Source organism: Macaca mulatta, chromosome 13 (genome assembly GCF_049350105.2).
Source record: "Macaca mulatta isolate MMU2019108-1 chromosome 13, T2T-MMU8v2.0, whole genome shotgun sequence".
Lineage (NCBI taxonomy): Eukaryota > Metazoa > Chordata > Mammalia > Primates > Cercopithecidae > Macaca > Macaca mulatta.
Genome location: NC_133418.1, coordinates 5,196,048 through 5,217,790, shown reverse-complemented (window position 1 = coordinate 5,217,790; position 21,743 = coordinate 5,196,048). Strand labels below are relative to the sequence as shown.

The following is a 21,743-nucleotide window of genomic DNA, read 5'->3' as shown; positions in this document are numbered from 1 at the left end:
CCGCCCGCCTCGGCCTCCCAAAGTGCTGGGATTACAGGCATGAGACATAGCGCCTGGCCAGAAATTCTGGTTTTTAAAGAGAAGCCTGATATCCACATTTTTTATGTGAAATCTGATTTTTAAATTCTGGCAATTATTTGAAAACATTTAGCTGGCTGCCGTGACATGCACCTGCAGTGCCAGCTGCCTGGGAGGCTGAGGCGGGAGGACTGCTTGAGCCTAGGAGTTTGGGTGCCGCAATGCATGATAGCCTTGCCTGTGAATAGCCACAGCACCACTCCAGCCGGGGTAACACTGCAAGACCCCCATCTCTTAAAAAAAAAGTTTAAACACGTCTCAGGGCACTGTCAGCAGCCTCTGTTTTTTGTTTTTTTTGTTTTTTTGAGACAGGGTTTCACTCTTGTCGCCTGGCTGGAGTGCAGTGGCACAATCTCAGCTCACTGAAAACTCTGCCTCCTGGGTTCAAGTGATTCTTCTGCCTCAGCCTCCCTAGTAGCAGGAACTACAGGTGCGTGCCACCACGCCCGGCTGATGTTTGTATTTTTAGTTGAGATGGCGTTTCACCATGTTAGCCAGACTGGTGTTGAATTCCTGACCTCAGGTGATCTGCCTGCCTTGGCCTCCCGAAGTTCTAGGATTACAGGCATGAGCCATCGCACCTGGCCCACCCTCTGGTTTTGAGGGGTGGAGGTCTCTGACTTCCCTGCCTGGACTCCCAGCTGCCCCTCTGCTTCCTCCCCTGCCAGCCCGTGGCTCTGCCCACCCAGAGACCACTCCCTCAGCTCTCTCCAGTGCAGATCGCTTCTCCACGCTGTCCCGAAGTGGGTTGCTTCCAGCCCATGTTGCTGCCCCTGCATCGTGGCCTTGCTGTGGACCCCGAGCCCCTCCTCCCCACTTCTTGCCTGATCTTGGTCCAAAGGCGGTGACTCCAAGGCTTCCCACGCCCTGGCCCCTTCGTTTCTTGGCCTGCTCTCCTCCACTCACTCTCACGAGTGCACCCAGGTACCGGGGACGTCAGCCAGCCCTCTCATTCCCAGCCCACCTCCTTCAGTCCCGTGGTTCTCGGAGCCCCACTGTGGTCCATCAGTCCCGCCACCCGTCCTTGGCTCCCCGCACCCAGCTTCGACTCCAGGCCCTCCACTGGCCTGGCTCCCTGCACTCGCCTCAGCTCCGTTGTTCCGCTCTGCTGCACCAGACTCCCCGGCCCAGCGTCTCCTCGGTGGAACCTGGCTCTCCCCTATTCCGAATCGGCACACAGCTGGTGGCCTGGTCCCGCCGAAACCCAAAACCCGTGCCGCCAACCTCAGGTGGAACCTGGTGCTTCCCAGAGGCCCCAGGGCACTGCCCTGGCGTGGGGGCGCTCCTGTCTGAGATCACTCATTCTCGTCCCCTCCTCTCCCCAACCTCAGGTCTCCAGCCCTAGTACCTGTCCTCAGTCTCTGCTCACTGAGGAATCAGAGGCACTGATGGGAACCCACCATTTAGTCCGGCTGTGAGCCGGGATGCTGCCCTCCGAGAATCGGGTACAGTTAGTACCAGGCTGTGGGGCACTGGGCCCAGAGGGTGCCCTGGAAGCATGACTACATCGGGCTCTAGCATCTGTGCCAAAACAGGGTCCCCTGCCTCCTGCCCAGGGCGCCCACCTGCCCGGGACAGACGCCCCACGGGAGGTGCATTCTCCAGATGGGCCTCCAGAGGGCGCCATGACCACAGCGCTGAGCCGCTTGTGCTCAAGTCCTGCCCATCTTTGTGCCGGGGCCAGGCCGATGTTGCTTTGCAGATGAAGGGACCCTGCCCCTTTTATCCAGGGGATCTGACCCCAGTGGTCTGTGGCCCAGCACCCAGGGCCTGGAGGGTGGGCAGAACTCAGCCCCCCCCACCCACCCTTTTTTTTTTTTTGAGTTTTACTCGTTGCCTAAGGTGGAGTGCAGTGGCGCAGTCTGGGCTAACTGCAACCTCCACCTCCCGAGTTCAAGTGATTCTGCCGCCTCAGCCTCCCAAGTAGCTGGGATTACAGGCGTCCGCCACCATGCCCCGCTAATTTTTGTATTTTTTGTAGAGACAGAGTTTCACCATGTTGGCCAGGCTGTTCACGAACTCCTGACCTCAGGTGATCTGCCCGCCTTGGCCTCCCAAAGTGCTGGGATTACAGGCTTGAGCCACCGCACCCGGCCCCTTCCCATCCTTTATCATCCACTGAGCCTCTGCAGCTCGGAGAGAAGGACTGCATGTGGCAGTGGGAGCTCAGGGCAGGTCACTGCAGGTGCTTAGGCTGGCATCTTGGCACCTCTCAGAAGGAAGGAGGTGGAAGTTTGGGAGATGCCCCTGCAGAGCCTGAGTGCTCTCAACAGCAGGGACCACCACCCTCTGCCCCTCCACCGGTCACAGGCTGCTCCTGAAGGAGGTGGCCAGGGGCAGGGGCTGGATAGGGTGCACTTTTGGCCTGGCCACCCACTCCCTGGTGCCAAGCATGCTGCACGTTCCCTGGCCTGGGTTCTGTCATTGTGAATGGTGGCCTTGGGCAAGCAAGACCCTTCCCATCCCTGGCCTCAGCCTCCCTACCTGCAAACTATGGGGGCCCCTCCCACGGCCGGAGATCATGAGCATCCCAGGCCCAGCGGGCACGGCAAGTTCCAGTGGTGTGTGTCGCCCGCTGACCTGCTCACACCTGATGCCCCGACATCTACCCTCTGCTTGGCCAGCAGTAGCCCCACTTTTCCAGGACTACATATGAAATTGCTTGGGTGCAGGCTGCTTGTGGAGAGAGGGGATGGTGCCTCTGAAAAGAACCTGCCCTCCCTCCTCCTGAGCCAAGGCCCTGCTCCCATCAGGCCTGCAGCAAGCAGGGCATCAGGCCACGGGGGTTCTAGATGAGCCCTGGGGCAACCACATCTGAAACCGCAGGGGCTTGTTACCGACGCAGACACCCAGGCCGAGACGGGGCATCTGCTCCCCTTTCCCTCCAGGCACCTCCTGTGATTTCAATCCAGTCCAATTCTGGACCGTCCATGTGGGTCAGGCAAGTGGGATGGTGCTGCAGAGAGGGCTCGGCTACAGGCCCCAGATAATCTACATCCACCACCAAGGCAGACCAACTCAGGCGTCCTGGTCACACCCCCAAACCCCAGGGGGCACTGGTAACAGCCTGGGGTCCTCAGAGCACAGGAGTCACACGGCCTGTGCAGTCCTCCTCTGCCCCTCCTGCCAGGGGAACCTGGGCAAGTCACTGACCCTCCCAGGGTCTCCAATCCCCATCTCCACAATGAGAAAGGCGACATGTTCCCGAGGCTCAACTAGGAAGCCAGACCGAAGGCAAGGATGGATGTCAGAGGCTGCCTACACAGGGGCAGAGGCTGGGGTTTGCTTTAGGCCTGCTCTCGGGGTGGTGGCGTTCAGGTCCACCTCCTTGGCCCCCTAATGGCAGCCCCACCCACGAGCTCACCCCCACCTTGCCTGCCGTTACAAAGGCCCATACCATGTGCACCTCAGGGCCATGTGGATTCCCATTCGTTTCTGTTTATTGGATTTTCCGTGGGCAACCTGGGTGCTCTGAGCGCTGCTCTGGGGCAGTGGGAGCTGCCCACCCTCTCCCAGGGCCTTGTAACAACTGTGTCCTCTGCTCTGGGCTCAGCCTGCTGCCTTGAGATACACCCAGTTTTCCCACCACCTCCTTCACTTGTGCCAGGCTGCCCAGCCAGGGGCATGGCCTGGGTGTCCTGGGTAACAGGCACTAGTCCAGAGCCCTCTAGCAGCAGCACCTGCCCGCTGTCGGCCCCGGTCGACTCCACATGGGCTGGCCTACAGCTTGGTGTTGAGGTGGAAGAAGTGGGGCGCTGCATAGGTTGTGACTGATGGTGCATGCCAGGCAGATGAGGCCGGGCAAAGTCTGTGGCGGAGAGCACTGTCGAAGGATGTGGGCGGGAAGTGCATCAAGCCAGCGGCCATGGGTGAGGGGCCCGCAGTGGCCAGGAAGTGGGCTGGGAAGGCTGGGATGACCAGGGGGCTGAAGGGGAGTGCAGCCTGGCCCTTCAAGGGGCCTGGGGTGCCAGTGAAGTTCAGCGGGCAGTGCAGCATGGTGCCCCTGTAGGCCTCTGGGGGCACAGGCCCCAGGGCTGGGCCCAGAAGGCAGGAGACCAGGCCGGACCCCGCAGGTTTGGCCCCACATTTCTTGGCATCTGCCTCCTTAAGAAAGGGAGACACGGCCCGCAGTCTCTTCCCACTGTGGGCAGCACCCTCTTCCTCCAGGCTGCGCTTGCTGCCCAGGCCTGTGCTACCAGGAAAGGTGGGTGGGAGCGTGGGGCTCTCGGGTGGGACCTTGGCCATGGGGGACACCCAGCAGGCTTTGGGCTTGGGGTAGAGAACGCCCTTTCTGGAGCCGCCTTTGTGGAATGCAGAAGGGCGGTTGGCGTCCCCGCCCCACACCAGCTGGGGCTCTTTCACTGACAGCCCCTCTTTGCCAGGAGGCCCCAATAGCACCCCATCTTTAAGTCTGGAGAAGAAGTCCCTGGGGTGCTGGCTGACAGGCTTCAGCACCTCGGTGGGGTGGGTGTGGAAGCAGCCCGTGAAGATGGGGGCTGCCGGGCAGGGGCCCGCCTGCACCTCCTCCCTGAGGCTGCCACCCGGGGACTGCAATCCCTCCTGAGAGGTCAGCCGGTGCCTGGAATTCTCAGTCAGCCCTTTGGGGCTCTGGGGACTCCCTGGGAGGTGAACAGCTGGGGATGCCTGGGGCTCCGCCCCATGGCGACAGCCCTCCTCCTGGCACTGCAAGGCCTCCACCTTGCTCACCTGGGCCAGGAGCTTCTTTTTGGCCAGTGGTGACATGATGCCGTGTGTCCCCTTGCAGTAGAAGCTGGATAGGAGCCGCTTGTAGGCCTCAGGGCAGCCGCTGGTACCCACAAAGGACACAGAAGACCCAGAGGCCGGGCCCTGCTGTTCTGTACTGTTTCTGGGGGGCTCCTGGCTAAGAAGCGGTGCTGGGTCAGCAACATCTGCTTTGGTCTTTCCTGGCATCATCTGGAATGAGAGAAAGCCATGCCTCAGGGCTGCCCGAGCCATGCATCCTGACCTCAGGAGCAGGAGGCGGCACTTTCAGGCCTGCCCAGGTTCCCCGCTAGCTCTTGCAGTCCTTTGTGCAGAATTTTCCAAAGGAGCCCTGTCCTCTGAGCGGACACAGCCTCAGGTTGGGACACAGGGCCTGGTGGTGGGGTGCAGGCTGGAGTTCAGTCTGCTTGCACAAGTAGAGAACTTGCGCACTGTGGAGAACCTGGAACCTTGCAAGTCCCGCCCTGGGTGCATGTTCGGTGTGTTCTGAGCAGACAGCTCCGTGGCCACAGGGAGTTGTGGGGTGGGGGGGCTGCAAGAGGCAGGGAACAGGGTGGCCCCACCCAGCCACAGGCGTACCTGGTCCATGCGCCGCTCCTCCTTGGCCTTCTTCGGCCGCTCGGTGGCCCCATCATCCCCCCTGTTCTCCTTGGCCATCTTGTACTGTTTCCTGGGCTTGGAGGTGGGCAGCGGCTTGTCATCCTCCCCCTTCAGGTGCCGCACATATGGCAGGACCAGCCTGGGGAGGAACCGGGCATGTCCCCCAGGAGGTCGGCGCCCATCCCCTCCACCGGCCTCTGTGGCCTCCTCTGAGCCCCTCTTTCCCGCCGGCGCCGAAGAAGACCCTCTCCTCCTCGCCCCAAAGCTCAGCTCCCTCGGTGGCTGCGCCCAGCCAGCCTGGGCCCCCGCAGCGCTGAGGACGGGGCCCACCCCGCCCGCTCCGGACAGAGTCCACCCAGCCCTCCCGGCAAGGTCGACCGAGCCCCGCAGGGCAGGCGGCGTCCAGCACCCGGGCCCGCCCCCCTACCTCTCGTAGTGGCGGCGCGTGCACGTGGCCGCGCTGGTGCTGCCCGGGCTGCCCCCCAGCTCGTCGTACACGTTCTTCCAGAGGCGGCGCCCGGTCACCTGCAAGGGCACCTGGTGAGGGCGCGGCCGCGAGCGCCCCCTGGCAGCGGGGTCCTTGCGGCTCTGGCCGCCCTCGCAGGGACCAAAGCACTGCGGTTTGGCAGCTGCTCTGCGGCTCCGACAGCGGCTGATTCTCCCTCCCAGGGCCACGGACTGCTGGCCCAAGCAGTTTTTCCAACACGGGGCGGGCAGAACAGATGGGGAAGGCTGAAAAGCTGCTTTGAGCAGCAGAGAACCAGCGGGGGAGGCGGGGAGGAAGGCAGGACTGGGGATCCTGGCTCTTCTCCTGTCCAGAGGCAAGGACAGCGTTGCAGGCTCACCCCAGGGAGATGCAGTCTGGCAAGGACTGGGGGTGCCTTCCTTACCAGCTCATAGGCCCCCAGCTTCTCCACTGCCTTGTAGATCTTCCACAGGTTAACTGGGGAGAGAGGGGCAGGCTGGCCGTCAGCCTCCGTGGGAGGTGGGGCAGCCACCCCTTCCTAGTGCCCTGACACGCGGGCACAGAGCAGCACACACCCAGGCAGGGCCACTGCAGTAGATGGGCAGGCTGTGGCCTGTGCACTGCTGGCCCGGTGGCAGCCTGGAGGGAGGCCTCCTTTCTATCTGCAACCTGGGTCACCCAGAGTGGGAGTGCCTGCCCGATGCCCTGCCTGGGTGGGGTTCCCTGCTGGGCCCCCCTCCCTGCCTGCACCCCAGGGACGCACTCTGCTTGAAGCCGAGATGGGGCACCCTCTCGATGGGCGTGTGTCGCTCCTTCATGAACTTGTAGAGGCTGACCAGGAAGGCCTGCTCCTCCTCCCGCTCCTGCTCCTCCTCCCGCTCCCCGCCTGCCTCGGGGGAGTCCTGGGGAGAGAACAGGAGGCATTGGGATGGGCCCCAGTTGGTGGCTGGCTGCTGGGGACGTGCAGAAACCACTGGCTGCAGGAGGCATAAGGTACCTTGCCCCCAACCCCAGTTTCCCAGAGAGCACCTGGCCACTGTTCTGGGAGGGAGTGACTGTTCCTGGGTTCGGCTGGCACAGGTATCAGCCCTCAGTGCCCTAGGGCAGGGGCTAGAGCTCAGGGCCCCCCCCCAGAGGCTGGGCACCCCAGAGCAGCTGCCTCCAGAGGTGTCCACAAGAGCAGTCCCCAGCCTTCTCCAGGCCAGGATCACTTCTCTGTCTTGTTCTTGATTTGTCATATTTGTGTCAGCTCCTCTGCCAGACTAGGAGCTCCTGGAGGGCAGGCTCAGTGTCCCTGGGACTCCCCGCCGCCCTCCCCCCTACCCCCAATGCCGAGGGAAAAGCTGAAGGAACAAAGGTGCCTGGTGCTTTCCGGTGCCGTGGGTTGCTCTGTCAGGCCCACGTTCCCCGAGCCTCTGTGTGGCCCCGGCCTGCCGTACTGAGCACAGGGAGGTGAAGCTCTGGGCTTCAACTGCACACTGCTGCCAGGGGCACAGGACTTTGGGTTGCGGGTCCCAGAGGGACAATCTCCGCTGATGCCTTCATCCAGCAAGTGGCTCAGGGCAGACAGCCCAGGGCCTACACCCTGTCAGAGAACAGACAGCTTCCAGGACATAAACCATCTAGACTAGGATAGTGCAGACAGCCATGTGTTCCCAAAATATTTGATCCAGCTGGGCATGGTGGCTCACGCCTGTAATCCTAGCACTTTGGGAAGCCGAGGTGGGCAGATCACCCGAGGTCAGGAGTTCGAGACCAGCCTGGCCAGCATGGGGAAATCCCATCTCTACTAAAAATACAAAAATTAGCCACGCCTGGTAGTGCATGCCTGTAATCCCAGCTACTCGGGAGGCTGAGGCAGAAGAATCGTTTGAACCCAGGAGGTGGAGGTTGCAGTGAGCCAAGATTGTGCTACTGCCCTCCAGCCTGGGTAACAGTGAGACTCTGCCTAAAAAAAAAAAAAAATTGATTCAAGTTTATTTCAGTGTTACTTTTTTTGTTTGTTGTAAATAGCTTCTGTAATAGTTCAGTGTTTTTAAGGTATTAAAGACCTCTGAGAAGAAACAACATACGAACTCATATATCACCCATGAAATCGTAACATGCCGGGGCCCTGGGGCTGGTCTGTGCAGACCTCAGAAGGAAGGCTCTCTCATAGCTGCTCAAGTCAATCTGCTCCTCCAGGCCTCTACTCTGAATTTCCAGCAAGCTACTAAAGACAACTACCATTTGCAAACACTTTTCTGCATGAATCTGGATACTTTTCCAGACTGTGCCACCAAAGCAAATGGCCAAAATGAATGAAAGCCGGGGCCAACTGTGCTCCGAAAAAGCTGCCTGCAGCGCCCCCTTCAGACTCTGCTCATCGCAACAGCCCTGTTGGTCTCACCGAGTGACTTTATATGCCCATGTTATGCATCTGGATGAATGGATGTGAATGTGGTTTTGCATCACGGGCTGGAGCTTTTGTCTGTTTTATGGATCAGGGTGGTGGGTCATCTTCACTTGAAAAAAGGGGTCTGCTACAAAAACCAAGTCAATCTTGGTTTCAATAACTCTCTGGCACAGAAGACAAGTCAGTCCCCTGGCTGCTGGACAGGGCCAGGGTAGGAACATATCTGCCTCCTGAGAGCTTGGGGAGTGTCCAGGTTCACCTGGAGGCTGAACACGGGTGAGGGTGGCAGGGAAGAACGCCCAGGGAGTCAGCAGAGGGACTCGACTCACCTCCAGTGGGATGGGGTTCTGGCTCCCGTTCTGCTCGCCAACAGGTTTGGGGGATGCAGGTGGATCTAGGATGTCACCCTCTGCGGACTGCTTCCTGTTCCCTTTGACAGGAGCTGCTGCAAGGAGAGAGGGAAGGAAGAAGGGGTGGGGAGAGAACACCTCAGATGCAAGCAGGAGGAACAGGAGCAGTCTCCCCATCCCCAATGAGAGTCGTCAGAGGGCGCCGGTGACTGTGATCTCACTCCTGTGATCCCAGCACTTTGGGAGGCCCAGGCAGGCGATCACCTGATATCAGGAGTTCGAGACCTGTCTGGCCAACATAGTGAGATCCCGTCTCTATCATTAAAAAAAAAAAAAAAGAATTGGCCAGGGGGAAGGGGTGTGTCCCTGGCTGCACACAGGCTACACACACACACACACACACACACAGAGACCCTCCTCCCCACTCCCCCACAACCCACTGCATCTGTTCCACACCTGCCCCTTTTCTTTCCTCTGCTCCAGCTATCTCCCCACATCTTTGAAGGAAACGCAAAACCACCTTGAGGTCAAGTCACAGGAGGCCGGGGTTGGGCTATGGCGCTTGGGGAAATCCTGTCTCCAAAATCTGCCCCATGCTGAGACACAATTGAGAAGCAGCTCAGTCTCACTGGAGAGCTAAAGGATCCCATGGCTGTGGTCCCAAAGCAACACATGGGGTCCCTTGGTAGTAGTTCCCCTGAGAATATTTGGGAACATCTGACCTTCCCGAGCATCTGCAGAGTTCTAACTGCCCTAATTAGGCCACATGCTCCCCTCACCTGCAAGGGTCCTGGTGACCCCTCAGGTCTCTGTGACAAGTGCCTTCCTCTGGGTGGCCTCCTCTGGCCCCTGGCCATGGGCAGCTCCTCCGTCGCCCTTGGCTACTCACAGCCATCCTGGCTGAACTGCCGGTGGCTCCTGGGGCTCCCTGGTAGCTCAGTGAGGCTGCCCGTACCCCACACAGCAGGTGCCAAGCTGGAATGAGCAAGGCTCACGACAACCCTGCGTCGTGGGCCGGAGAAGTTGTGGGCTGTATTTTACTAAGAACCACCATGTGCCGATGGCTGCAAAAACGCAACACCTCTGCCACTGCAAAAACCACAACCATTGGAAACTGCCTCGGGCCACACCGCAGGCTGGCAGCAGACACCAGACCAGGAACCCACGGCTTCTGACAACCTTTTCTTTCTGTCCTTTGTCCTTTTGTTAATCAAGTATGAATTGGTTCACTCCCTCCCAGGACATCCTTTTTGTTAGGAACCTATGAGATTTCCCTTCCATCCCAGACAGAAAAAGAATCTCCTCGGGAACAAGAAACCCAAAGCAGCATAAGCCAGGGGCCAGTGGTACTCAGTGGCATGGGGTAGAATCCTTGGCTAGCAAAGAACGCTAGGATCTTCCTCTCCCATTTCACAGCAGGGAAGACTGAGGCACAAAGTCACAGCGGACTTGGCTGGAAAGGCATCAGGCTGGTGGGTCACTTGTTAGTACCCAGGATTTCTGGAGACGGGTGTATCAGAAGCTAGCCCAAGAGGGTGGCCCAAAGTGGTCCTGCTTTGGTAGGTGTTCTTATGTCTTGCCTCCATGTCGATGGCTGCTGGGGGATCTCAGGGTGGTGGTTTCTCAGGCTGGGGTGACTGTGGCAATTTCTTAAAAGAAGACAACAATGAAGTTTGCCACATCCATTAACTCTTCCTTTTTTTTTTTTTTTTTTTGAGACAGAATCTCGCTCTGTCCCCCAGGCTGGAGTACAGTGGTATGATCTTGGTTCACTGCAATCTCTGCCTCCCGGGTTCAAGTGATTCTTCTGCCTCAGCCTCCTGAGTAGCTGGAACTACAGGCGCCCGCCTCCACGCCCGGCTAATTTTTGTATTTTTAGTAGAGACGGGGTTTCACCATATTGGCCAGGCTGGTCTCGAACTCCTGACCTCATGATCCATCCGCCTCGGCCTCCCAAAGTGCTGGGATTACAGGCGTGAGCCGCTGTGCCTGGCAACTCTTCCTTTCGTGAAAGATTTTTCCATGACATGCATGTGATGCTGTTTTTGACAGCATTTTATCCACAGCAAAACTTCTTTCAAAACTGATGTCCATCCTCTCAAACCCTGCTGCTGCTTTATCAGCTAAGTTTCTGTAACATTCTAAATCCCTTGTTGTCATTTTGACAATGTTCACAGCATCTCCTCCAGGAGTAGATTCCACCTCAAGAAGCCACTTTAGGATGGGCACAGTGGCTCATGCCTGTCATCCCAGCACTTTGGGAGGCCGAGGTGGGCGGACCACCTGAGGTCAGGAGTTTGAGACCAGCCTGGCCAACATGGCAAAACCCTGTCTCTACTAAAAACACAAAAGTTGGCTGGGTGTGGGGCAGGTCCCAGTAGTCCCAGCGACTTGGGAGGCTGAGGCAGGAGAATCCTTTGAACCTAGGAGGCGAAGGCTGCAGTGAGCCGAGATCACTCCACTGTACTCCAGTCTGGGCGATGGACTAGGACTGCCTCAAAAAAAAAAAAAAAGAAAGAAAGAAAGAAAAAACCAGAAACCAAAAAAGTCACTTTCTTTGCCCACCCATACAAAACAACTCCTCATCCACTCAAGTTTGATCATGAGATTGCCGCAATTCAGTGTCATTCTCAAGCTCTGCTTCTAACTCTAGTTCTCTTGCAGGTTCCACCGCATCTGCAGTGACTTCTCCACTGAAATCCTGAAGCCCTCAGAGTCATCCGTGAAGGTTGGAATCAACTTCTTCCAAATGCTTGGATATTCTGACCTCCTCCCACAAATCACAAATGTTCCTTAAATGCTCTCTGGAGGTTTTCAATGTATTTTGCCCGGATCCATCAGAGGAATCACTGTCTATGGCAGCTATAGCCTTACAAAATGGATTTCTTCAATAATAAGACTTGAAACTTGAAAGCACTCCTTGATCCTCGGCTCTAGAATAAATGTTGTGCTAGCAGGCATGAAAACATGCAGCTCCTGGTACACTGTCATCAGCCCTCTTGGGTGACCCGCTGCCTTGTCAATGAGCAGTAATATTTTGAAAGGAATCTTTTTTCTGAGCAGTAGGTCTCAACAGTTGGCTTAAAATACTCAGTAAACCACGTTATAAACAGATGTGCTGTCATCCAGGCTTTGTTATTTCATTTGTAGAACAGAGTGAGTAGATTTAGCATAATTCTTCAAGGTTCTAGGTTTTTTTGGAATGATAAATGAGGATTGGCTTCAACTTAAAGCCACCAGCTGCATTAGCCCTAACATGTCAGCCTGTCTTTTGAAGCCATGCATTGACGTCTTAGCTATGAAAGTCCTAGATGACATCTTTTTCTGATACAAAACTGTTTCATCTACATGGAAAATCTGTGGTAGTGTGGCCACCTTCATCAATGATCTCAGCTGGATCTTCTGGATAAATTGCAGCAGCTTCTACACCAGCCCTGGTTGATTCACCTTGCATTTTTATGTGATGGAGATGGCATCTTTCCTTAAACCTCATGAAGCAACCTCTGCTAGCTTCCAACTTTTCTTCTGCAGCTTCCTCACCTCTCTCAGCCTTCAGAGAATTGGAGATTCAGAGCCTTGGTCTGGATGAGGCTTTGGCTTAAGTTATGGCTTGTCGGATCTTCTATCCCGACCCCTCAAACCTTCTCCATTATCAGCAATAAGGCTTTTTCGCTTTCTTACCATGTGTGTTCCACTGGAACAGCACTTCTGATTTCCTTCAATAGCTTTTCCTTGGCATTCACAACTTGGCAAACCAGTGCAAGAGGCCTAGCTTTCGGCCTGTCTGGGCTTTCGACCTGCCTTCCTCACTAAGCTTAATTATTTCTAGTTTTTCATTTAAAGATAAAGACCTGTAACTCTTCCTTTCACCTGAACACTTACAGACCACTGTAGGATTAATTGGCCCACTTTCAATATTGTTGTGCCTCAGGCAACAGGGAGGCCACAGAAGAGAAATAGAGGAAGAGAAATGGGGAATGCTGGTTGATGGAGCAGGTGGAGGACGAGCACACACAACATTTAGCGATTTAGTTCACTGTCTTTGTGGGTGGGGTTCATGGTACCCCAAAACAATGACAATAGTAACATCAAAGATCACTGATCACAGATCACCATAACAGATACAATAATGAAAAAGTTTGAAGTGTTGTAAGAATCACGAAACGGTGACACCGAGACAAAAAGTGAGCGCATGCTGTTAAAAATGGCATCGATAGACTTGCCCGATGCCGGGTTGCCACGAACCTTCAATGAGTAAAAGATGCAGTATCTGTGAAGTACAATAAAGCAAAGCATGATAGAGCAAGGTGTGCCTGCACATTCGCTCCCTCAGTCCTGGAGGAATTCCATTTGAAAGAGAGGGAATCTGAAGCCAGAATGGTTATGGGTAAGTCGCTTGACTCCCTGGTGGACCAGGATTCAAATCAAGGTCTGATTCTGGTCCAGTGGCTGCTGTGGTTACCAACATTTGCAAAGCCTTCATGAAGAGTCCAAGTAAGCCTGGAGAGAAACCAATCCTAAGGCTTGTCAAAGAGAAAGAGACCGGGGCCACCCTCTTGGGCTAGCTTCTGACACACCCGTCTCCAGAAATCCTGGGTACTAACAAGTGACCCACCAGACTGATGCCTTTCCAGCCAAGTCCTCTGTGACTCTGTGCCTCAGTCTTCCCTGCTGTGAAATGGGAGAGGAAGATCCTTGAGTTCTCTCCTAGCTATCTGTGAATTCCCAAAACCTTCCAGGTCCGGGAGCACCTCCTCCACCGGCTCTTCTCCCGCTGCCTGCTGCCCTCGGCTCACACATCCCCTCCCCTCATTCCTTCAGCCCCAGAGCCTCGGCATCCAGGGACCCTCTCCACATCTTCCTTGGTATGACTGGGGCTTCTCAGTCACTGACTTGCTATGTGACCCTGGCAAGTCGCTGCCCCTTGGGCTTCAGAAAAATACGGCGGTTAGACAGGGCCCATCAGAATCACCTGGAGGAGCATTTGGAAAGACACTGATGCTCCCGCCCCACCCTCAGAGTCTGATGTAAGGTCCAAGGTGGGGCAGCAGGGTCAAAGCTCCCCAGGGCATCCCAGTGGGCAGCCAGGCTGCGAGCCACAGGGCGAGAGGGGCCCTAGTCCCTTCTGCGTGGTTCAGAGTTTGTGAGCTCTGCCTGGACCACACTGGGGGAAGATCTCCCGGAGTCAGGCACTGGTGTTACCTGGAAAGGAGGTCACCAGTTTGAGCTGTTTAACCCCAGATGGGAAAGGGATTGGAGCTGTCGCCTTAAGCCACAAAGGGAAACATTCTATCTCTGTGTCCAGCCGAGTCCCCAAATGAACTCGGTCTCCCTTCTCAGCGTGGGTGCTCTGTCCTGCCAGGGCCCTCTGGGTCGCAGGCCTTTGGACCCCCATTTCCGCAGCATTAGATGAACGAGAAGGGACAGTCCTTTTCCCCCTTGGTCTTCAGGGTGTCCTCTGTCTTGTCCCTCGCTGCCCTAATCTCTCCCTTTCCCTGATCATTCACAGATCAGGGTTACATTTGTAAAAAATGTAATAAATGCTATAAAAAAAATAAGCTTGAAACCCACCGCCATAGATGTTGGGCCACACAGGTCCTGCGTTGGGAAGTAGAGAGCTGGCAGCCAGGCAGGCAGGACCTGCGCGGTGGGGTGGGCCCTCTCCTGGCTCCGCGGACGAGGGAAAAGGCTTATGGAGCTGGAGGCCCCGTCTCCCGGCCCCACTCAGCCCACAGAGGCAGGAGAAACCCACTTGCCCGAGAGCTGCTGCTGCTACGAGCCACCGCACTGCTGCCCTGTTCCCAGCCTTGTGTGCAGGCGCCTTCCTGGCACAATGCCTTGCATGTTTTATTTGTAGCAGAAGTGGGGGATCAAATGCAAAAAAGAAAAGTGCTCTCCATAAGAATGTCATCCAGACTTCACCTTTCTCCATCCAGCAAGCAATGATGATGATGATGGTGATTACTGTCTCATTACTCACTCGTAACACATCTGGAATCTATTCCTGTATACAGGATGAAATAGGGATCCTAGCCATATTTTCTCCCCATTGGTTAGGGGGTCCCAGTGAGTGGCCTCCTCCCCCAGTGGTGTAAAAAGCTACTTTCCCCACAATGTCAATGCTTATAAGGAACACATGTGGGACTATTTCTGGACCTTCTATTCTGTTTCATCCACGGTGGAATGCTAGGACCTGTGCACACTGTTTTAATTTTTTGTAGCTTTACAAAACAACTTACTATCCAGAGGGCAAGTTGCCCAATATTACTTGTCTTTTTAAAATATTCCATCTGAACTTTGGGATAATTCTGTTACATTCTCTTAAAACAAAACAAAACAAAAAAATTAAAAAAAAAAAAACACGGCCGGGCGCGGTGGCTCAAGCCTGTAATCCCAGCACTTTGGGAGGCCGAGACGGGTGGATCACGAGGTCAGAAGATCGAGACCATCCTGGCTAACACGGTGAAACCCCGTCTCTACTAAAAAATACAAAAAAAACTAGCCGGGCGAGGTGGCGGGCGCCTGTAGTCCCAGCTACTCGGGAGGCTGAGGCAGGAGAATGGCGTGAACCCGGGAGGCGGGGCTTGCAGTGAGCTGAGATCCGGCCACTGCACTCCAGCCTGGGCGACAGAGCAAGACTCCGGCTCAAAAAAAAAAAAAAAAAAAAAAACACATTTAGGAGGCCGAGGCGGGCAGATCACGAGGTTAAGAAATCGAGACCGGCCGGGCGCGGTGGCTCACGCCTGTAATCCCAGCACTTTGGGAGGCCGAGGCGGGCGGATCACAAGGTCAGGAGATCGAGACCACGGTGAAACCCCGTCTCTACTAAAAATACAAAAAAATTAGCCGGGCGTGGTGGCAGCGCCTGTAGTCCCAGCTACTCGGGAGGCTGAGGCAGGAGAATGGCGGGAACCCGGGAGGCGGAGCTTGCAGTGAGCCGAGATCGCGCCACTGCACTCCAGCCTGGGCAACAGAGCAAGACTCCGTCTCAAAAAAAAAAAAAAAAAAAAAAAAAGAAATCGAGACCATCCTGGCCAACATGGTGAAACCTCGTCTCTACTAAAAATACAAAAATTAGCTGGGCATGATGGCACACACCAATCATCCCAGCTACTCGGGAGGCTGAGGCAGGAGAATCACTTGAACCCAGGAGGTGGAAGTTGCAGTGAGCTGAGATCAGGCCACTACACTCCAGCCTGGGGACAGAGACTCTGTCTCCAAAACAAACAAACAAACAAACAAACAAACAAACAACTCCCACTACTAGGGCTTTGATTGCATTTAAGTTTATAAACTACGTTGAGGAAAAATAATACCTTTACAGTACTGCATCTTTCTTTTCAGGATCATGTGTCTCCATAATTCAGGTTTCCCTCTGCAGTCCTCAGAAGTTCCTTCTTAAAAAGCCCCTGTGCTTTCTTGGGGAGGTTTATTCCTAGTTTGTTCCTTGGGTTTTGTGCAGCTAGAAAATGGTGTTAGAAAAACCCTGACAACGGTAGTTCACTCCACAAGCCCCCCTGCAATTTCCCCATTTCACTGCTGGGAAGAGGGCCAGGGCAGGCTAGGTGGCTGCACCAGAAGACGAGCCTGGGCTCCTAGTGACCCCGTCCCTCACTAGACAGAGGGTGCAGCAGGGTGCTGGGCGGGAGGATTGCCTGAGGCTCTTCCTGTGCTATGAGTCTCATTTCTTTCTAACTCCATGGCGCCTGTCTGAGTCAAGCTCAACTCCCAGATCCTACCACTCCAGCACTGAAGAGGTTAATCTGTCGCTCCCTCCAGTAGGTCTACTTGTTCTCAAGTTATATGCTCCACCGACTCAAATCAGTGCCCTGGCTGGCGTGGGCTGGGCATCTCATACAACACTGCTTTGTTGAATCTTCCCAGCCATCCAGATATAACAGAGAGAATACCTGAGGCTCAGAGAGGTTCAGTGACTTGCCTGGGGCCACGCAGCTTATCCATGGCAGAGCTGGGATTCAGAACCAGGGTAGTCTGACTCCTGAGAGACGCTGATCCCTGACAGCTAAAGTCTTTTTTCTTTGTAATGGGAGCAGGGAGACCTCAGGTTCCTTATCTGTGCTCAGAGGGTGCAAACTCATCCCCTTTCCCCAAGGAGATGTGCAGTTTCCCAGCATATCGCTGCGGTCACTCTGCTAGCAAGAGCAGGTCTGTGTTGCCTGCTAAGGCATCCAGGCTCAGGGATGGGAGGGGGCTGGTGAGAGTGCTGGGCAGTGGGGGCGTGGGGGGCACGGCCCCCACACCCTGTGAATCAACTTCCCTGGCCTGGGTGGGGGAGGGCCCAGAGGACCCACCATCTTTGAATAAGGGGTGTTATCTCCATAATCTTGAGGAAGGAGGAAAGACCTGTTGATACCTACTGAGATTCCTTTTAAAAAACTGCTCCGTTACCTAAGGGAGTAGGGGGCCAGCTCTGGCCAGGGCCCAGCCAACCTGGTGAAGTTGGGGTACGCAAAGGCAGGAAGGTGAAGGCAGTGGGGCGGTGGTCGAGAGTCACTGAGGACAAACTTAAGGTGTCTCATGGGACTTAGCTAGGACTAGAAGGTAGCTATGGGGCCGGGCAGTGGGTGGATGTGGGGAAGTCAGCGGGCCCCTGCCCTGGCAGACATCAAGCTGTAAGGACATGAGAGTGGGCCAAGAGGACAGACAGAGCAAGGGGCTCTAGCACCGCATGGCTGCACCTCTTACCAAGTTGGTCACTGCTTCTGTATCTCCCTTTCCCATCCACAAGATGGGCGTGCTAGACTCAATGTGCCCAGTGTTCTCAGCGGAAGAAATCGAGAAGAGAAAGGAGGCTTCCCCCACAAACCACAGCCAGGCGCAGTGAGAAGACCGGAGGCCTGCTTGTCCTGCTCCCTCCCCAAGGCACCTCGCTGCCCAGCAGCTGCTACGGAAACATCAGCCTCCTGGGTGCAGGACTTACAGACCCCTGTTGCCCAGAAAGGGGCAGTGACTAGTACACGGCCACACAGCTCTCAAGCCTAAGGGTCTGCTGGAGGCGCACACCCCTTTCCTTCTCTCCCTCCCTCCCCATCTTTCTGCTGCCCGCCCCATTCACCCTGGGTGTGATGGGAAGGAAGTGACACTTCCTTTCATGAAAAGTCACCGACTGGGAACAGTGCGTCAATTACCACAATAATGGTAACAGCAGCCTCAATAACAACCAGCAGACGCCGCCCCGCCCCCTCGGCTGAGGTTGTTGGCTTAAGTTTCTCTGAGCTTGAGCTGGAGCGAAACAAAGACAGCCTTTGAAGCGGCGAAACGGCCGGTCCACTTGGCAGCGCGAGAGCGGCGGCCAGGCCGAGTCTCCGCGGAGCTTGGTCCAGGAGTCTGGGGACGGGGCGCCTGCCAGGGGCTGAGCTGGAGCCAGCAATGAGAAGAAACGCCATGGGCCTGGGACCCCCACTCCATACCGGGGCACAGGTGCAGCTCAAGCCACAACCCGGCCTCAGTACCTCAGCTTGGGGGAGGGCGAGAGAGACAGGGTCTGGGAGCAGCTGAGGCCACAAGAGCCACCAGAGGGTACAGAAGGGGAAGGAGGTTCGGGGGACACTGAATGTGAGGCTATCAACTTCCAAGCCCCACTCTCCCTGTCCCTCTTACCAGGCTCTGGGATGTCCTAAAAGCCCCAATTCCAGGATGGGGCTGTCCCTCCCCACTGAGTCTGGACCACATTTGGTGGTGACAGTGAGAGCTCCTCAGATGGCTTCATGTGTCCCCATTCCACCTACGGGACAGAGGCTCAGAGGTGCCAGGTGACGTCTCCCAACTATAGAGGCAGATTGTCGGAGGCCCTTTCTACCTCTGCCACACCAAGTGCTAGGCCCCAGGCGGGTCCCTACGGCCTGGACTGGGCTCTGAGCTCTGCCGTGGGGTGAAGTCCTCGAGCCCCATCTCCCACCCCTCCTGTGCTCTAGCGTTGCCTGTAGGCAGAGACGCCACCTTGCGTGTGGGCTCCCACCAGTGGGGCCCGGGTGGCGCAAGAGGCACCTGTTGTCCTCCCCTGGGGCCCGCGGAGCCCTCTTTACTGACCCAAGACTCCGCAGCGCCTCGGGACCCCCCGTGCCCTCGGGGGTCCTGCATCGCGCAAACCCCACCACGCCGGCGCTGGGCGGAGGAAGACGCGACCCCAGACCGGGCGACCCCTAGACACCGCGGAGGGACTGAGCGCGGGCCCGGGTTGCCCCGCTGCTCCCACCGAGCGCGAAGCCGGGCATCGCTGCCCGCGCCCTTGCCCTCTTCCCCGGCGCTCCCCACCCGCCGCCCCGTCCCTTCTGCAGACCGAGGGAAAAGAAGGGGACACACAAGGGACAGGAGAGGAACCAGGGAAGCGACCCCTCTCCTGCGGGGCTGCGGCGGGTGGGCGGGGAGACGGGAGAGGGAAAGAGAGAACGGAAGAGAAGGAATGGGCAGGGGCGCGAAGCCGGGCGCCCCGGACCATCGGCGCAGCCCGCGGCCGAAAGAGGAACCGTGGAGCCTTCACAGCGCATTGAGCAAGTTCTTCGCACCCGCGCAGCCCCTGCAGGAAACGGCGCCGCAGAGGGAAGGGCCGCGCGCCCCGGACCCGGAGTCTGCGCCCGCCCGGCGGCGCCGCGGTTCGGAAACCCGCGGGGTGTCAGGGGCGGAGGGCGGCCGCCGGCAGCTGTCACAACACAGGAGCTGAGCCCGGCTCGCGGGGGAAACCGCAGCAGGAAGTGGGACGACAGCGCCGTGCCGGGCTCGGCACATTTCAGGCAAGAGACGGCGAAGAGAGTTTCGAGATAAACGCCCGGGAAGCCCCTGGCCGCCAAAACTTTTTGTCTTTCCTTTTCTCGAAACGCGCGCGGACGCCCGGCCTCACCCCTTCCGCGCCGGCCGGGAGCGCTGAAGCCGCGGGCCGGGCTCGCTCCCTTCGGCCCGCGCCCCGCAGCCCACCGCGGACCCCTTTCCGCCCCGCACAGCGCCCCGACCGCCACGAGGGCTGGAGGGGACCCGGCGCCGGCACCTGGGCCCTCCCTGCAGGGCCGCCGAGCCCCGGCCCGGGCCGCGCCGTGGAGCCGCTTACCCATGGCCCGGCGACGTCCCGCGGCACTCGCCCCGAGACCCTCAGCGCGCGGCTGTCCGGATCCCGCGCTCTCTGAGCTACTGACTCGCGGCGCCGCCCGCCGGCCGCCTCCCCGCAGCCCCGCCCCGTCCCGCCCCTGCTCGCCCCACTCTGGGCTCCCATTGGTGGGCCCGGCTCCGTCGTGCGGGGGAGGCGTGGGGTGGGGGACGTTCCCGCGCCCGGGGACCTCTGGGAATTGTAGTGCGTGCCCCTGGCCTCTCGGCTTTCAGAGTGGGGCCCATGGAAAAGGCTACTCACCTAGAGGAGCGGAGGCAGGACCCCCAGGAATCATTGATGCCTTGTGCCTCAGTTTCCCTGGAGGCAAAACTAGAGCCTTGGAAAAATCCTCCTTGCTTTCAGCAGAGCACTGAGGGCTCTGTGGAGCGAGCAAAGTGCTTCTGACTTTGATTTGAAAGTGGCCCTGTGCAGGCCGGGCGCGGTGGCTCAAGCCTGTAATCCCAGCACTTTGGGAGGCCGAGACGGGCGGATCGCGAGGTCAGGAGATCGAGACCATCCTGGCTAACACGGTGAAACCCCGTCTCTACTAAAAAATACAAAAAAAAAACTAGCCGGGCGAGGTGGCGGGCGCCTGTAGTCCCAGCTACTCGGGAGGCTGAGGCAGGAGAATGGCGTAAACCCGGGAGGCGGAGCTTGCAGTGAGCTCAGATCCGGCCACTGCACCCCAGCCTGGGCGACAGAGCAAGAGCAAGACTCCGTCTCAAAAAAAAAAAAAAAAAAAAGAAAGTGGCCCTGTGCATTTCCCATTCCCCACCTAGGCCAACAAAGAAGGCCAGGTGAGGAATCCCTGTGCTTTGGGAGGCGGAGGCGGGAGGCTCACTTGAGCCCAGAAGGTCGAAGCTGTAGTGTGTTGCAATCACACCACTGCACTCTATCCTGGGCAACAGACGGAGACACGGAGACCCTGCCTCAAAAAAAAAGAAAAAAAAAAGGAGAGGTGGTTAGTGTGAGCTAGACAAGGACCGAACTAGGAAATCCTTGGCCTAGGTTCTGTGGCCAGGCCTGCCAGTAATAGTCAATGCCCACATACATAATGCAGACAGAGTGTGGCAGCTACAAGCTGAGTAGTCCTAAGAGGGGGCATGAGTTCAGGCTGTGGGAGGTGGGAATGAGGCCTAGGGTGAATGGAGGCAGGAGGAGGTGCCCAGCCAGCCATAGCAGCAACCTGGACCTGTGCAGGCCAAAGAGGAAGAAACGGAGGCTCAGGGTTTCCGTCTCAGCAGGTGGTTACCTAGGACGGGAACACTGTTCCTAGCACATAGAAGCTACACAGAAATCTTCGTTGATGAATTTTAATACTCATAATAGCTGTATGCACTTCACACCATCATTGTCCTCATTTTGTAGGGTAAAACTGAGGTCTGAGAGATCAGCTCAAGTAACACAGCTGGTAGGTGTTGGAGCCAGAGCTAGACCCAGGAAGAGGAGCCCTCATACCCAGGCATCCCCCCCACCCACTTTGCACCCATTACTGACCACTTGTCATACTGGTGCCCCTCCTCACACTAAAAGAATGGACCAGGGCTGCAGTTTGGTGAACCTGAAACCCTGGCCCTTGCTCTTTGGCCCTGGGATGGAAGATGTCTGCAGGCTCAGTCTAGAGCAGATGACACTGTGGGCTCTGCAGGATAAATCCCCTGTCTACCTCGTAATGGGTTGGCTTGTAAGAGCCAGCACCTGTAGAGTTGGTAATAGACACCCAGAACAATCGTAACGGTCATTATAACAATGCATCCCACTTCCAAGTTCACAAGCCACTTTCCCCTCCAGAAGAGCTAAGGCTGTGGTGGAAGACACTATGATGGGATGCCATCAGGAAGCACCTTTGTCCATTCTGGAAGCATTCACTGGCAGGCACTAGGCCCAAAGTTGGGAATGGAGCTCTGGATGCAGCCTCCGGGGTCACAATCTAGGCCAACCCCTCACTTGTGGGTTGGATACCCCTACTGACAAGGAACTCACTATCTTATAAGACAGCAGCTCATCCCACCA

At 56.9% G+C, this 21,743-nt stretch overlaps 2 protein-coding genes and 1 pseudogene across 32 annotated transcripts in view; 1 reads left to right on the top strand and 2 right to left on the bottom strand.

Annotated features, from left to right (window-relative positions):
- KANSL3 (KAT8 regulatory NSL complex subunit 3) overlaps positions 1-11,746 on the top strand; it is an 88,132-nt gene extending 76,386 nt beyond the window's left edge. For 17 of the 27 annotated variants that reach the window (XR_013402426.1, XR_013402425.1, XR_013402417.1 and 14 more), the window contains one exon: positions 11,297-11,746. Coding sequence is in view for 5 of the 27 variants with exons in the window: in XM_077958464.1 (XP_077814590.1) it covers positions 11,297-11,317 (21 nt within the window). In the remaining 22 variants the exon portion in view is untranslated. Of the gene's footprint in view, positions 1-386; positions 7,952-11,296 lie in introns of those variants that run through there. The other 10 variants (XR_013402424.1, XR_013402418.1, XR_013402421.1 and 7 more) reach the window with 3 other exon arrangements.
- On the bottom strand, positions 3,497-19,776 carry ARID5A (AT-rich interaction domain 5A). Of its 4 annotated transcripts, XM_015112880.3 has the most exons (7): positions 19,695-19,776; positions 8,612-8,727; positions 6,651-6,789; positions 6,312-6,364; positions 5,849-5,946; positions 5,401-5,560; positions 3,497-5,013 (listed from the first exon to the last, which is right to left on the bottom strand). In XM_015112880.3, the coding sequence occupies exons 1-7, from the start codon at positions 19,696-19,698 to the stop codon at positions 3,799-3,801; spliced, it is 1,785 nt and encodes a 594-aa protein (XP_014968366.3). In that variant the 5' UTR covers positions 19,699-19,776; the 3' UTR covers positions 3,497-3,798. The 4 variants fall into 4 exon arrangements, with proteins under 4 accessions (XP_014968366.3, XP_028687986.2, XP_014968367.3 ...); XM_028832153.2 differs by lacking the exon at positions 6,651-6,789; XM_015112881.3 differs by lacking the exons at positions 6,312-6,364; positions 6,651-6,789.
- LOC144333669 (uncharacterized) lies at positions 8,939-19,140 on the bottom strand (annotated as a pseudogene). Its single transcript, XR_013402588.1, has one exon. The product of XR_013402588.1 is annotated as an uncharacterized LOC144333669 (transcript).
- Positions 19,777-21,743: the final 1,967 nt, after the last annotated feature.

Bases quoted from the DNA above. Each gene is read 5' to 3' on its own strand.
- ARID5A (XM_077958815.1), bottom strand. From the start codon at position 7,125: ATGACAAATCAAGAACAAGACAGAGAAGTGATCCTGGCCTGGAGAAGG. The intron at 6,365-6,650 runs GTGCGTCCCTGG...CTCTCTCCCCAG, and splicing joins CCATCTCGGCTTCAAGCAGA to TTAACCTGTGGAAGATCTAC. The intron at 5,947-6,311 runs GTAAGGAAGGCA...GTGCCCTTGCAG, and splicing joins AGCTGGGGGCCTATGAGCTG to GTGACCGGGCGCCGCCTCTG.